This window comes from Hirundo rustica, chromosome 8 (assembly GCF_015227805.2).
Source record: "Hirundo rustica isolate bHirRus1 chromosome 8, bHirRus1.pri.v3, whole genome shotgun sequence".
Taxonomy (NCBI): Eukaryota; Metazoa; Chordata; class Aves; order Passeriformes; family Hirundinidae; genus Hirundo; species Hirundo rustica.
The window spans coordinates 16,347,474-16,363,501 of record NC_053457.1 but is presented as its reverse complement, the minus strand read 5'-3'; the positions used below and the strand labels follow the sequence as shown (position 1 = coordinate 16,363,501).

Genomic DNA, 16,028 nt, shown 5'->3' with positions numbered 1-16,028 from the left:
ACAAAATCCTTTTATCTGGACATGTTTTTTTTTCCTGGTTTCCACTTTTAGTAAGGTTGAGATCTGTCTGCAGTGTGGGGTGCAGGCGTTGGTAGGGGATGGAGACAGCTGGTTCTTGGGTCTCTTGTCTCTGCTGCCTTCATTTAACCAAAATAACTTTGAGCAGGGTGTGACAAAAGCTGTTGGAGAATCATGGCCGTGGTGGCAGGGACAGAATCCAGGCAGGACACCTGTGTCCATCAGGTGGCAGGAGGGGGCCGGAGTTGCCTGGTCAGGAAAGCCAAGTGAGCTGCTGAGCTTGATTTCACTTGAAAGGGAGCGTGGTCTCCAAGTGAATTAACCTTCTTTTGGGGTGGCTTTGAGGATGTTTGTCTGTCTGTGCTGGGGGGCAGAGCTCAAACTGCATGCGTTTGTGAGTCCATGATAGCTTCTTCCTAAAGTCTGTTTCCTGCCTACACAAAAAATGTGGCCAAGAGGCACTCTGCCGACTGTGTACAGCTTTCAGGGAGAAAAATTCGGAGATGCACAGCCAGATCCCTATCTCATGTCAGCATAGCCATGGAGCTTGCATCATCACCTAGAGCAGAGAACAGTGTTATGAAGCTCCCAGAGCTTAATTTACTTCTAATGGAAACATGAAGGGTTAAGCCAGTTGCTTGGGTTCTGCCTCCCGCATTACAGGGGAGCAGCTTCCCCCAACCTGCCAGGCAGCAGACCCCATCCCCGGGCAGCCTCTCTCCTGGAGGTGCAGGTGTCCAAGCATTCCAGGGCCCGTAGAGGGAGCTGCTTTGCTGCCTGTGGCACGGATTTCCAGCTCCTGGCACGGCTTTCCAGCTCCGTGTGTTCACTTATGCCCTCCTGCGCTGCTCATTTCACCGGGAGTGGGTTTGTAGATCATTAGGTTGGAGTGGCCACCGTGTTGAAATGGAAAAGGTGAAGCGAGGAAGTAACCAGCAGCGGGAGAGCTGGGAATTTTAAAATGAAAATACTGCTCTCCTAACCTGGTTCTGGCAAGCTCTATTGCTTGGTTTGTGGATAAAATAACATGGTGTTCAGTTCAGGAACAACAAAGCTGGGCATCGTCTAGGCTCACGTGTGTGTTTGCAGTTTTGAACAAACTCAAGCCCAAAGTATTTCTTTGTTCCTGCATTGTCACCTTCCAGGATAGGAATTCCATTAAATATGAATCAGGATTTCTGGCCTAATTGGGTCTCCTGCAGATCACTTCCCAAGAGAGGGTGCTTTGGGAGTTCTACACATGATAATTTAGGCAGTTTAGGTTTCTGCAGAAATCTGAATAGGATTTGGATTCTGATTCCCGGGAGATTTTGATGTTTGTGAAATATTTGTTGCCATTTAGAAGCAGACCGTGTTCATAGACATTCCTGCACAAACTGAGAGCAATTTCTGAAACAAAATGTACTCCCTGGACAGGAGAACGTCTCACTGAAGATAGAATCGCCAAGTCCCTGTTGCCAGGACACTCCACTGATGCCAGACACCAGCTCTGTCTCCGAACACCATTGCTGAGTGGAGCCAGTCCCCACCAGAGCCTGCAGCTTATCCTCAAAGCTGGCCAGGGGGAAACTTCTGCTGAGGAGGAACAGACTGATCTGGATGCAAACACAATGGCTGAATGTGGCAGTTTTGATGCTTTTTGTTTACTAGTTGCTTGTTTCCCATCTTCCTTCATCTTGAGTGTTTGATGCTCATGATCTGGCTCTATTTCCAAATTGCTGGTTTTTTTTTTCTCTCTCTTCTTTCGCTGGTTTCTACCTTATTTTGAGGCTTTGCTTTTCCCTCTGCCACAGCTGTTACTTTGCCCTAAGGAATGTATTGAGTTTTTTCTCTAGGGTATAAATCTTAGCGTACTTCAGAATATTGTACTGCTGGTTCCTGTGCCAGCAGGAGGTTCAGCAACAGACCCGTCTTCCTGCGAGGGAAGAAATACGGAGGTGCTGGGAACGTGCTTTGATCTGTTGATTTATTTTCTTATTGTTAGACTGCAAAGTGTTAGTCCTAACGAGAGCGTGGCCAGCCCCGAAAATTAAATCTCCCACCTCTCAGACCTGTCAGGCTGGGAAGCATTCTGCAAATGCTCAAAAATAACTTGGCATGTTTTTGCCAGGGCATGAGCAGTTATGTTGCTGTTTGCCAGGAGGTGGGATGTGTTACCGTGGCTGCACATGCCCAGCACCCCTTGCCAGGTGCTCCTGTTGCTCAGCTGGGAGGGACTCTGTTTCTCTCTTGTACTCTTTGGATGTGGTACAGTCAGTTCTGGAACCAAAGGAACTCAAAAGGACCTTTCCATAATGTGCACGATGGACAGCAGAGAGGTGGGTGGGATAGAGATTGTGCCTTAAGTGCACATGTGGTTGATCTCATGGGTGGGCTCAGAGCACATCCTAATCTCACTGTGAGGCACAAGCAGAGGGTGTGGCTCAGCACTTGGGTGACACAGCTGAGTCTCTGTCTGGCAGGCTGCATCAGCTGCCTGCCTGCGATGCTCACAGAGTTGGAGATGTCAAGGTTAATTGTGCAGGCACTTCTTCCTTGTATATTTTGCACTGGCACAAGTCATGAGGTACCTCTGCTTTGGAACCCAGCTATTATCTACACACAGGGGTTGGGAATGCTAGTGAAAACTGAGTTTGAGTATTGATGAAACACATCTGAGGCACCTGCTTGGGTTCACATTCCCCTTTGTTTAACCTGCCCATTCCTGTATTGCCCTGTGGGACACCTGCTCAAAAAGAGCAGCAAAACTGTGTTAGAACTCTGCTACAAGGACTGAAAGGAAATCTGTCAGTGTGAGCTGTGCCAGCTAGCTGCAAATGCAGAGGGGATCCTTGAGCTGGTGATGTACACAGCTTAGTGTGACCCCACAGAAAGAGGACCCTTTGACTCAAACTGGAAGACATGGTCTTCAATCTAGGTTCAGATCCCATTCAGCCCTTAAAACCTGCCATTTTCTAATAAAAACTTCAGATGGTGAGTCCATATTTGAGGAGGAGCGGGATGGAGGGTGCTTTCCTGGCAGGCAGGGTATGCGTGTTTCCAAAGTCTGTCTTTCTGTCAATCTCTGTCCAGCTGGTTCTGATAAATGCCAGAGGGAAAATTGCAGTGGTCTCCCACAACACACAGAGGGTGACTGCTTTGCTGGTCCCTGTCATCAGGGTAAACCTATGGCCAATACTGATGCTGCCATAGGGGCTTCCTGGCAAGAGTTTGTGGCAAGCAAATGGATGAAAGGTTTTCTCCAGCTCGGTGGCTGAAGGTCAGTTCAAGCACAGACACTGGGTGATGTTTTCTAAGGAGTTATCTGGCAGCTCAAGTGGCTCATGTTCTCGTAGAGGCTTGTAGCTGACTGTGGTGAGGGTGAAGGACACCCAGCCTCAGGAATTTGTCTTGAAGTGTTACAGATAAGTCTGGTTTTATCAAATTGCAGCAGTACATTTTGGGTTGAGATGTATTTTTAGGGACAATATTTCGTTTTCTGTATGAACACCATAAGCTTATTTTGGTGATTTATTATTTTCTTTATGTGTCTTTGAAGGAGAAAAACAAACAAACAAACAAAAACAACCCCACCAAACAAACAAACAAAACAAACCAGAAAGTACAAGATTCTTCTCAAGAATCTGGATGAAACACATTTTTCATGGAAGATGAAAGTTTTAAACAGTTGTGAACACTTCTGAATTGAATTCTCATGAGACACAGCAAAAATATTTTTCGCCCTTGAAATAAGATTGTGCTACTCAGGACCAGGGAAAGGAGAACATGCAAGTTGGGGAATAGGAGAAGGGGGGAAAAAGCAAGTTGGAGGTGATTCACGGGGAGGAGTGATGAAGTTTTTAGAAGGAAGACACTTTGTGCTGTTACCTTACTGGGGACTCTCCAAAATGGTACTGTGGAAAATGAGGACTGTGAAGACATTGATGGTTTTGGGCTCTGGTTGTAGAGGAAGCACCTGGAAAAACTGTTGAGCCTGTCCTCTGCCCAGAAGGAAGTGTTCTCCTCCCCAGTGCCACCTGCCATACTTTCCTGGTGTCATGGCACCTCTGTGCTCAGCACACAGTTCAGATGTCAGTGTGTGGACTGTTTTCCTGTGGGAGAAATGTGCTGAGAATGCAGACAGCTTGCCAGGCTGCTTTTTTCATTTTGGTGCTGAATTTGTTTGTTGATCGCAGTCATCCTTCCCCTTTGCCCAGCAGACAAATGCTGTCTGGTTGCATATGCTGGGGGGTGGTGAGGTTCAGCATCCAGGTGGTTGGTGCAGGTTACCATCCAGCAGAGAAGCAAAGTCTCTCGCATTGGCTCCATCAAGCTCAATAAAAGCTGCTCTGTTCTTACTATCCAGAGCGATTAATGCATTTTCTCAAAGAAAAGCTGGCATGCTGTTGCACTGTGTGTTAAGAGTTTGCACCTGGGTGTACACTACAGAGCTCTGCCAAGAGAAACTCTGCTTTGCTTTCCAAGCTTGTTAGCCTGCTGTTTGGAGATTTAGAATTTTTGTTTGTTTGTGTTGGGTTTTTTTGGTTTGTTTTTTTGGTTTTGTTTTGTTTTTAAATCCTCCCACATCACATTAAAAAGAAGAACTTAGTAAAAGAAACCAGAAGGGATGGTTTGAGGCACTTCATTTGCCAGCAGTCTCTGAACTTGTGACCCTTTAAAATAAAGTGCTCGGGCTTTCCTGTGGGACAGCTCCCTCTGGGTGGAGGCAGGCTTTCAGGCTTGCTTGTCTTTAGGAAGGGGCCTTTGACAGCGCAGGAGAAGTTGCAGTGTAACATTCTCAGCCGGGACTTCCAGCAAGGAAAATTGTTCAGCTGGTTGGGGACTGTGATAAATCATGGTTCCCCTGGAGCACGCTGGGACTGCAGAGAGCTGGAAATAAATGCTGGGGAAATTCTGCTTTTGTAGTGGGCTATCTTTCAGGATGATGTATGGCTTTGTAACAGAAAGAGATCCCTTTGCTAGAACTGGGAGAAAACTGCTGCCTTCCATTGGGAAGGAAAAGGTAACAATTCTGTTGATGTAAATCCACGCTGCAGGCTTGCCCCGAACGCTGTGTTTAGGCATGGGCTGCCTTAGCCTGAGAAACAGACTGTGTGGTGCAGGTGGAAAAGAGCCACTGAGAGCCCAGGGTGGTGGCAATTAGTTGGGGCGGTAGGTTTGGCAAGAGGGGAGGGAATGCTGGTGGCATATGGCCAGTACAGTAATGACTTACCAAGCGTGGCTGGGGAGGTAATTGGATGGCATGGGATGCCATTTGCATCTCTGCCTCTTGACTGCCACATTGTTCTGGGCAAGTAATTTCTGTGGATGGATAAAATGTCTTCTCCTCAAACTGCAGTCACGGGAACCTATGTCACTGCTTTCTTCCACTTCCACTTCGATCGCAATCAGCTTGGGATGTTTGGCTGCACTGTAGACTTGTTACCTGGTGGGGATCTGCTAGAGCTTTGTGTTCTTCTCTGTTCTGAGTGATGACTTGGATTGCCCAGAAGTTGGGGAGAGCCTGAGTTCTGTGTTTGTGTAGCAAATGGAGGGTCTGCCCTAGTTATTAATTATGTTAGTCTGTGTATAGATTTGTCTGCATTAACTATGTCCTCTTCTGGAACTGGGTTTTGGTAGCAATTTTAAGGAGACCCAGTCTAAAAGCTGGAGCCAGCCTCTCTTGAGCCTGCCATGGCCAGGTAAAGAGGGGAGACAGCTTTGTCCCAGGGAAAGGAAGAAGCAGTAGAGTCACCTTCTGCTCATGCCAGGACTCTGCTGCTGATAGCAGGCAGTACCAAGCAAAGATTTCTTGCCATCCCAGACTGTAGGAGAAGGCAATACAGGTGACCTTGCCCCTGATAAGTAACAGCTGTGTTAATTACCCACTACAGCCTTGCAACTGATGAGTCACAGGTATAGGCAATAAAGATAAGTGTGATAAAAGGGAGTGGGTTAGCTGGTGAGGGAAGTTATGAAGGAGGAGGAGGGAAGGAGAAAATCATGAAGAAGAAGGCTCCTGGGGCGAGAGAATCACTGCTGTGAGGTCGGTCTGGGTGTGCAGTTGGAACCTGCAGTCACAGTCTAGCCAGGTAAAGGCCTGCATTCAGAGTCTGCAAACAGATACATGCAGTCACATTTAGCAGGAAATCACCAGCAGTCAGAGGCTGCAAGGGAAACGTACAGCAGGAGCTTGCTGCAGCCAGTCAGTGAATGGTTGGAGTTAGGATGGCTGAGTTGTAAAGAGGAATAAACCAGGGCCCTCTTCATGCTGTGATAAAACAAGAAGTCTGGGTCTCAGCTCATTTCTACCCTCTAACAAGAAGGCTGATGCAACACCAGACCAATGACATTGGCAAATGCTATTGTACTGACTGAGGTGCTGAGATGCAGAACAGGAATCAAGTGCTGCATCAGAACCAGTACCATGTTGTGTGCCAGAGAAAACTCTGAGTTAGCCTTTCTTAATTCACTTGCCACAGACCTGATTGCAAGTTTCTGATGTTCAGGCCATATTCCATTTGGTCTTGGCAGTGAAAGTGAGCTAATTGGTAAAGCACATTGGTTTCTCAGGCCTAACGTGCTTTGATCAGTCATGTTCCTAATGGAGCAATGGGATGTTTTTCCCATCCTCTCAAGTAATGTAAATGTTGACTTAACAAGACAAGTAAAAAGAAATTTCATCCAATCTGGTCATTGTTGCAGACAGTGCCTTAACATTGTTCCTTCTCTGTCTGAGTTCTCTTCAACTCTATAATTAATTAATTTGCTCTGTTTTTTCTTATTTTTCATCAGCCTATACAGACTTCTTGTATGACTTTTAAGAGTCTGTTTGCAATCTGTTTATCTCTGGAAGATCTGCTAGGCTTGGTCAACTGCCTCATTGCCTGTGTTTATTTTGTTCAAATGGTACCTATACGCTGTGCAGCATCAACTCAGCCAGGGTACTCCAGGGGTATAATTTTTTCCACACAAATGGTTTCTAGTCTGTTTCTCTGAGCTGTGAATATCAAGTGATCCATTTGTTTACCTTATGTTGCAGACTTCTGACTGAAATTTGAAGATTTTTACAAAATTGAAAACTCTGCAAACTTAAATCTAGGGAACTGATCCACAAGGGGACAAATAACTGATATTTCTCTAGCGAAGTGGAAATGATAGGCTGGCTCTCAGCTTGGATTGGGACCAATGCAGTGCATGTGGGTGTGTGAGATCCTGAAGCCTGTAGCCTTTAGATATACACTGCTGAGCTTGAGTGCCTCACTGCTGTCCTCCAGTCTTACACACAGCTGGGGATGCTGCAGTGCAACGTCTCAGTAAGGATCTGAGCTGTGACTTACCTAGTTCCTTCACAGGAAATAGGACGATGTGGTTGCCTCATGCAGGCTTTAATGAGGAGTGAACACCACCTCGTTGAGAGTCACACCTATATGAATGAGTGGCACAAGGAATCCCAGCTAATCGTCTCATTTTGGTGGACCTGTGCTGTGACTTAATATAAGTGCTGTCACTTGGCCTCCACTGACGTCCACTGTTTGTACTTTTAGAGCTGCAGCAGCCTTTGACCTTTTTCTGGTCCAGGAAGTCGTTGCCTTTTAGGTGTGATACGAGCCAGGTGGGAACTGTACCTTCCTTCCAAAATAAAAACTAAACTAATTGCACTTTGTTTCTCTCCAGCTGCCTTTTGGGGAGATATCGCTTTAGATGAAGACGATCTGAAGTTGTTTCAAATAGACAGGACTGTTGACTTAACAAAGCACTCAGATGGCAACGCAAGACACACTTCAGGTAAGGGCAGCCCTGGGGTGGTGATGCCTTCTTTCACCTGGTTTTGTCCATAGGGAAGGGGGAATTCCATTTCACTCGTGATGTCGGTCCCAGAGGCAGGGCGGGGCGTGCAGGGCTTAGTTACGGCACTCAGGGTGGGATCCAACTTTGAACTTTGTTAAATAAAAAAGTCACAGTTTGATGTAGCCAAACCCTGTCTTGTCTGGGGGAGATTTTCAGATTCATAGCACTGGTCTCTTTCTCTGAGAAAATACCTTTTTGCTAATTTGGAAGGAAATGTGTTTGAAGTTCGGCCACTCAGTTTGTCAGGAGTTCTGACTCTTACTGTGCTCCTTTTTCTTTCACTGTACGATCTAATGGAATAACACATTTTTTCCAGCTGCCTAGTAAAACCCACTGCAGTTGTGCATACAGACTGGCCTAGAAGTGATATTCTAATCAAAATAGGTTAACAATTGTGATGATTTTCTGTAAAGCATGTGCTCGTTTTATCCCCCTATTCAGCTCTAATGTATGCTCGGTCTCATGCCAGACCAAAGGTGTCTCTTGACTCAGGACCTCTGACTGGACTCTAGCTCTAACAGTTTCTGAAACACTCTGCAGCTGGTTCAGAGGGCTCTCCCACAGTGTTTTCCCCTCTAGTTCACTTTATGCTGCAAGAGAGAAATTCCTGGAAGTCTGAGCTCTGAGAGGTATCAGAGGGGCAGAACACACTTCTGTTTTTCTTTGCTGTTCTGCCTCTAGGTTAGGAAGTAGGGTGAGAGGGTGGGTAGAGGCAAAAATCACTGAAATTGTGTATTTACATGCTCCCTTGCAACTCAGCCCATATATCATTTGAAAGCACTGGTGGCTGGTTCTCTTTCCTTGGCTGATTCCTCTCCTTCCTAGCTTTGGCTTCAAAGCATCTAAGTACCACGTAAATCTGGTTCTGGGGATGAGTGGTCCAGCTTCCTATTGGGATGAGTGTGAAAGATGCCACATCCAACACAGGCATATTTAATTGGTGATGTAACTGAAATTCTGGATAGAAGAGGACAGTCCAGTTCTTCAGATTATGGGTAGCTCCTGGAAATGCCATTATTGTCCTGCACTGCTGTGTCACTTAGCCCATTCATATCGTGCTTTTGGCTGTCACACATTCTTTAGGTGGTAGGTTATTAGGAGCAGAAGATATATCAGAAAATGAGGATTAAGTGGGACAGGCAGCATTAATCTCTTTCACATCCCTTTGTTGACTCCTGAAGTTAGATGAGGACACGGTGGGGAAAGCAAAGTCAGATGAAGTTTGAATGCATCAGTTTTCTCTGGTAACTTTTTTAGTTGTCATGTCTAGCACATTTCTTTCACTTGGCACTGGTGCCAGACCCATGCCATCTGGAAAATGAACTGGATTTTATTACTCACATGTGTATCATGTAGTGCTGGCACTGGTCTCTTACAGCCGTGGCTCGTGTGGTGTGGTTGGACCAGTCCGTTCCTCGCACTTTTTACTGGTGCATCATACAGTGCTTTGGCTTGGGTGAACAGAGCTGGCACTTCACTCACTTTCCCTTGTTCTTATCTCTAGCAGGTTTCATTTGTACCCCTGGGAGTGCAGCTGACGAACAGGCAGCCCCTGTGACTGTGATGCTTTCTGCAGAGCACACACAGAGGGAACTCTATGGTCACCTGCTCTGTGAGGGGCTCTGCAGGGCCAGGAAGGGTTGATTTTTCTCTCGTGAGACTTGTTTGACACTCGTGTGAATTTTAAGAGGGTGGCCTACTTCAGCATGGTGGGGATTGGGCTCCATTCTTCCCTGGGAGAAAATCCTACTCCCTGCTTTATTTCCAGTGGGAAGAATGCAACCTCTGTACAGAAACAGCCTAAGACCCTGTATGAATGGAACCCCTTGAATTATAACATTTCAGAGTTTCCTAAAGCTGTTAATCGGATTAGTTGTATAGCGGAGGAAGTACTTAATACGTACATACAGACGCACAGGCTCTTCGTATCTGGGAGCTGCAGTTCTGAACATGTTATTAGGCCAGGCATTCTTCTTGCCTGGTGGTGTTCCCTTGTTCCCAGAAAATGCTGTTCAGCTGGGAGGAGAAGGGAAGATTGGGCCATTTGACACTGCTGGGCTCTTTATAGGTGTGCACCCCTTTAGCTGGTGTGGAGCATCTGCAGCTGTCAGGCTCTGCAGGAAGATTGAGGTTCCCATGTACTTAGGAGTGATGGAACACATGGCCCTCTGGATCCAACATCGTACTGCTTGAGGGAAAGCTTTGCCTTGGCTGGTAAAGACTGGTAAAGATGTTTGAAGGTTTCCCCTTCTTCACCCTCTCCCAGTCATTGTCTAGAAAATAGCTAGGTATTTCTCTGGGTCCTGGAGAGAGAAGGGCAGGGAATCAGAGAACTGCTTGGATTCTGCCACGAATTTCTGTCCTGAGCTTAGTTTCACAGCATGAGTGTGCTTCAGGCGTGTTTTCTCCATTAATTTCCTGCTTGCAGAAATGCCATGGTTATTTTTCAGAAACTAAAAATTTGTGGTTCTGCTTGAGAGTGTAATGCCTTGAAGTTCAGTGTTTCCAATTGTTTTCTCAGCAAATGCTGGAGTTAGTGTTTTATTCCTGGTATTTGAAAGCAATGGACCAAATATCATTGTCTCCCTGGTAAAGTAACAGAGCAGGATCGTGGTTCCTTCCCTCTGAGGAAGGCTGGCTCACCCTCAAGAACTACTCATGTGGATTTTAGGGGTGGCTGTCTCCTTGGTACCTTACTTCAGTGCTCCAGCAATGATATTACTCTTTGGCTTTGTCTGGATTTCTCTGTCCAGTATACCCAGATTCTTTTGTGTGAGTGGTCACATTGGGAATTGATGTTACACAGGGAATTGCATCACTTGTGTAATGTACTTAAAGTCTTCTAGAGTGCAGAGTGTCACCTGATAGTCCTTATTCCTGTGAGCTGTCTCATCTGCTCCAAAGAAGTTTTCTTCCTAAAAACGTATCAGGAAGAGTACAGGTCAAGCATCTGAAAACTGCAGTAGGTTTTAAATAGCATCTTGGGTGCAGACATCCTTCTCTGGTGCATTTATACAAGTGGAGTTTTCTTCAGGCCCTGTTGAGGGAAAGGCAGGCATGATGGTGGTCTGTGGCTGAGCAGAATCCTTTTAATCAAAGTAGTTGTTAGATGTCTGCATGTTGATCTCTGACTTTGTTAAAGCTCTGAGCTGTGTGAGTTAGTAGAGGGTATTTGCATGCAGGGCAGATTAACTGTGTGTGAGTGAATGCCAGGAGATGTGCTCTTCCAAGAGGGATCAGAGCCACCAACTAGTTAATTTCTTGTCAAGACCCTTTCATGATTTCCCTAAACGTTGGTTTTTTTTTCCAAAGTGCTATCTTCCAACCGAGTTTTAGATTGTGATTGTTCCACAGGTCTCTCAGCCTCAGCTCTCTTTTACCTGAAACCTAGTTTTACTCTAATCAGTGATCTGGCAAAAGTGCTGTTTTAAGTTGAACGCTTGTCCTTTCTTTGAAATGAGATTTTTCTACTTTTCTAAACCAGAATTTTTATTTTCCCTCTTTGGCTGTTCTCCTTTGAACCTAAGTCCTAAACTCAGAGACTTGCTTTTGTGATCTTTTTGTTTCTTGCTCTATATTGTAAGAGATTTTGCAGACCAAACTATGTCCTCCACATCACCTGCTCATCCTGCCATCACCATCTGTAATACCATATGAAATCGGCCAAACAAGGAACTTCTCCTCTTCCTTAAAAATGTTTTGCAGCTAGAGAGGGGACAAACAATGAGGCATATTGTTAGCTGCCTCCCTATCTCTGTTTCTGTGGGATCAAATTTAGATGTTATGTTTACTATGAAAATCAGGTGTTCTCCTGCAATGCTGTTCAAATGGATACCCTTAGGATTTGGACCTGTAGAGAGACAGTAATGGTTCAGAACATAATGAAATGAATCTGTTACCTGGAGATCTGCCAGTGTGTGCTCTCTCAGCAAGCCCATGCATCACCAACTCCTTTGATGAAAGATTTTTCAAAAAGTTTGCAGTTTTGAAAAGTTTCTCATGTGGTGGTTTTTTTTTTGTTTTTACTCTAGTGAAAATATTTGCTTTTACAATATAATTTAGTTTAGAAGACATTTGACTGAAGCCTTTGAGGATTCATCTGCTGCAATGGGAAAAAAGAGAATCCTGAGGCAGGCTGGGAAATTGCACAGTGTCACCTCTTTTTTTGGATCCAAAAGAGTCCCCTGGTGCAAGGTGATTATCTGCTGAAGAATTAGCCACAGGGGAAGATGACCTTATTTCTTGCCATGCCTCTTAGAGGTATGTGCCTGTTTAATGCTAACTGGCTAGATTTAAGTTTTTATGGGCATTTTAGAGATGATGAGGACTTTTCTGATACATTACTCCTTTACCTGATTTTTGTGTCATAGGGACGGTTTCTAGTCCTGAAAGGCACCTTTGTGAGTAAGAAGGGCAAGTTTGTCTCTTCAGGGTTTGGCAGCAGCAGGCCAGAAGCCAAGGGCTGCCCTCAGTGGTGCCATGCTGTGCTGGGCTTGCTGCTAAAAAGCTGATTCCACATCCCACTGTCGCCAAGAATGCTTTTCAAGAATAGTCAAAACAAGTTTTCTTTACCTCTCATCCTGAGAGGTTTTTAGGCTCGTGGTTTGAAGGCCTTGATCAGCCTTTCACACTGCCACAGATGAGTGGCAGAAGAAATTTAAACTGCACCTTTTCTAGCTAGGGTAGTGCTTCAGGTAACAGTGCAGATGGGAGAGGGGTATATTTGAACCCAGGCTCTCTACTGACATCAGGGGAGACAGAGGCTGGACAGTGACTGGAGGCTCTGACAGCAAATTCATGCAACTAATTCTCTGACAAGTGAGGCAGACAGGAGCTCTGCATTAAACCTTGTCTTAAGAGCAGGGACCTGGTTCATTGGCAGCAGCTCTGCTGTTCTTGAGTGTGCTGGGAAAATACAGGCAGCCACTCTGCACCTCACCACATCTGCCCAAGGGCCTATCTGCAACTGGATGCTTTGCTTTTTCTCGTTTCAAGATGCTCATGGTCACTGACTCTGCATTCTTGAGGAAAGGCATTGATTCCCATGTAAGCTGGGTTTATTTGCTGGACAGGTCGCTGGAGTGCAGCTCTCCTGCTAAGAGTTGTGCTTCATGACTTCAGGGTGGGGGAGCAAGACCTCTGCAGCAGAATATTTAAGGTTCTGGTGGCAGTCACAAGCAGGATTTCTGCTGTTTTCACTTTGTGGGAGCTTCCTCAGTGTAGGGGCTGTGGCCAGTAGTAGTGCTGCACATTATATCAGAGTATTCTTGAATGCTGCTCGTGTACTTCTAGTGAAATTTAACTTAGTGCAGAAGATACTTCTAGAAGGCTGTAAAATCCAGGGATTTAGACCGTGACTAACTGAGATTCCAGGGAAGATCTGATCTGTGGATTTGAAAACAACACTGTTAAATTCAGCTGACTTGACACACGCTTACCAAATTCAGCTGCTTTCCCCCTTGTAACTCATATTTGCTGCTCCTTTGTAATGTCACTTGGTTCAGGGTAGAAGGAATGGACTTCAGCATTGCTGGATTTCACAGAACCACAGAGTCATAGCATTTAGGGCTTCTTGAACCCCAACCTTTAATTTGTTTAGTCTTAGAAGAAGTCTATAGGTTGTTTTAACTTAACCTGAGCTGTATTTGATCATAATTGGCCAGGAGCAATGCAAGTAACCATGTATGTGCTGTAACTTAACCCACATCTGTGAGCTCTCTGCAGAGGTCTGTTCTTTCCCTGGGAAATCTTTAGTGAAGGTTGTTCCCTCCTGCGTGAGTAGAGGAGCATCTTTGTTCCAACAGACCTGTCTGAGGGCTCTGTCCAGCTGTCTGCATGCCTCCTTTCAGTTTTCCTCCACACGTGACATGCACTCTGGGGATGTCTCTCTGCAATCCAGGCACATTCTTAACAGGAAGAGGAGCCTCAGGAGTGGAAAGGTAGGTGCCTAGAGCCTGGCCTGATGCTGGGGTTTGGTTAGCTGTGCCAAATGATTTTCCTATGACTAGCCCAAATGTTTCCCTCTGTGAGTCGATTCAATCAGGGGTTTTACCAGAGCAGACAACCATGAAATGAATTTCCCGCAGTTCTGTAGTTTGCTAAGGCAAAGCAGGAGCTCCCCTTTGGAAGAAGGGAGTAAGGCCTCTGGGGCTGAGTGTTCCTGTTGGCACTGCTTTTTCTGAGTTATCCCCTGTCCCAAATCCACACTTCTGTGCAATAAGCCAGTGGTCTTCTCCTTGCAGAAAAGCAGATACTCTGCTTTTTTTTCTCCAAGCCCAGAGTTTTACAGTCCTATTGCAGTCTTCTCAGACTTGCCTGATTTTCTCCAGCATAAAGATAACTCACTAAAAATCCCATACCGTTAGGTGATGAACCTTCTAAATTCCCCCTGTAGTTAAGACTTCCACTAGAAAATACCTATCTTTAGGTCTGATATTTTCATACCAAATGATTTTCTCTATGGGTTTCTGAATGCCAGCTTGAAGTCTTTTCTGGAAATTCTTGAGAGGGATTTTTCTCAGCTTAGGGATACAGTTTTTGTAGTCTCAGGACTAGAATCTGCCAGTCTGGTGCTTGCTGGTAGGAGAGAAGGTGATCGAGTCAAGGTGCTGAAGCTTGGAGCATGTGTCTGTGCAAAGGGGACGGCTCTCCCTTGTATGGTTGGAGGAGAAACCCTGAGTCAGGACAGCATGGGTGTCAGGAGCAGGGCAGTCAGGTTGTTGAGCACATCTGCCTGTTCTCAAGGGCTGTCCAGTGCCTTCCTGTGCAGTGAGTGCTGCTTGTGATCTGTACGAGTAGCAGCAAGAGGTGCTGGAGTCTTCACTCCACCTGTCCCACCAACAGATATGCAGGCTCTGATGTTCTTTCAACTTTCCTTCAACTTTTCGGTATGATATGTTGCTTTGAAACCGGGTAGAGACTAGTGGGCTTGCAGTACTCCTTTACACACTTGGCTGTGGTGTTCCAGACTTGTGACAAACTGAGAAATGAAATCTATCTCCTTTTTCTCCTTTGCTTGTGATAAAGGTTCTGCAGGGTGGGGTAAAGTCCCAAGCTAGAGGCGCTGAGTACACCTGGATGGGCAGAGCACAACCTGAATGACACAGCCCTGCTACTTGCTCCACGTTTCCTGTGGACTAAGATATTCTTTTTCCTCTTTTCTAAGTTCCCAGTGGCAGCTGATCACATGCATCACAAAGTTTGTTTTGTAAATGCGCTGTTCCCTGAAATCAAGTTTTCTGGACAGTGGCCTTCCACCTGTCAAAATAAGTGCAGTCAATGTTCAGCCTTACACAGGTTTTGGGTTTTTTTCAGTGGTTTTATGAGCTCTGCAATATTGCTCAAATGAATCCATCCAAGCAATACAGCTTTCTCCATCGTAACAAAAATCCCCAGCTATTTCAAACTCTGCCACTTACTCATTCTTAGTGGAAACTTTAGATGTGCTTATCTTGAGAGTCACAATTCATTTGCTTCTTTCAGAAATCATCCAGGAAAGCAAGTAACTCAGTATCACTCTTGTCAAATGCTGCACTTCAGAAATTAAATAGCATGGATTTTGTTAACGAGCAATTAACATTATTTAATCACCCGAAAACATCTGCAGAAGGTATCCACTGATGCCATGGTTGAAGCTGCTCCCAAACAGCCCGTTTCTGTATTTCTCCCTCTTCAGCATGGTGCCACCATGAGCCTGGAGCATAGCTGCAGCTTTGGGCGTAGCTGCTGGAGCGCTGCTGCGCAGATGATGCCGAATCCCTGCTGCTCCCCACTTAACCTGGCCAGGTTTTGGCTCCCAGCCCCACTGCTTTCCCTGTCCCCAAAGGTCTCTTGGGCACATCTAAAGCACCTGGAAATTGGTACAATTAACCCTTTCAGGAGCTGGGGTAATCACCATGTAAGAGCATTTATAACATCTGATTTCTGTTTGCAACTGTTGTGCTCTTGATCGCTCTTAATTAAATTTTCTTTTGCTCTCGTCTACAGCTGCTGTATCACATTTGGATGCTGTTCCTTTTACTGATGCCAGAAGAGTCTGAATGGCCTTTTGTATTTAAGTGGAGGTTATTAAATAGCTTTATATTAATTAACTGTGATGAAGGGAACACATGGGCAAATGTACTTGAGGAGATCAGTTTATCCATATGGAAATTTCATTGAAAGTTAAATCCATTATCCTA

At 45.5% G+C, this 16,028-nt stretch overlaps 1 protein-coding gene across 1 annotated transcript in view; it reads left to right on the top strand.

Annotated features, from left to right (window-relative positions):
- The window catches only part of TLL2 (tolloid like 2), a 75,964-nt gene that overhangs the window by 24,110 nt on the left and 35,826 nt on the right, over positions 1–16,028 (top strand). Inside the window, exon 2 of the mRNA XM_058421554.1 lies at positions 7,675–7,785. Coding sequence (XP_058277537.1) covers positions 7,675–7,785 — 111 coding nt within the window. The remainder of the gene's footprint in view (positions 1–7,674; positions 7,786–16,028) is intronic.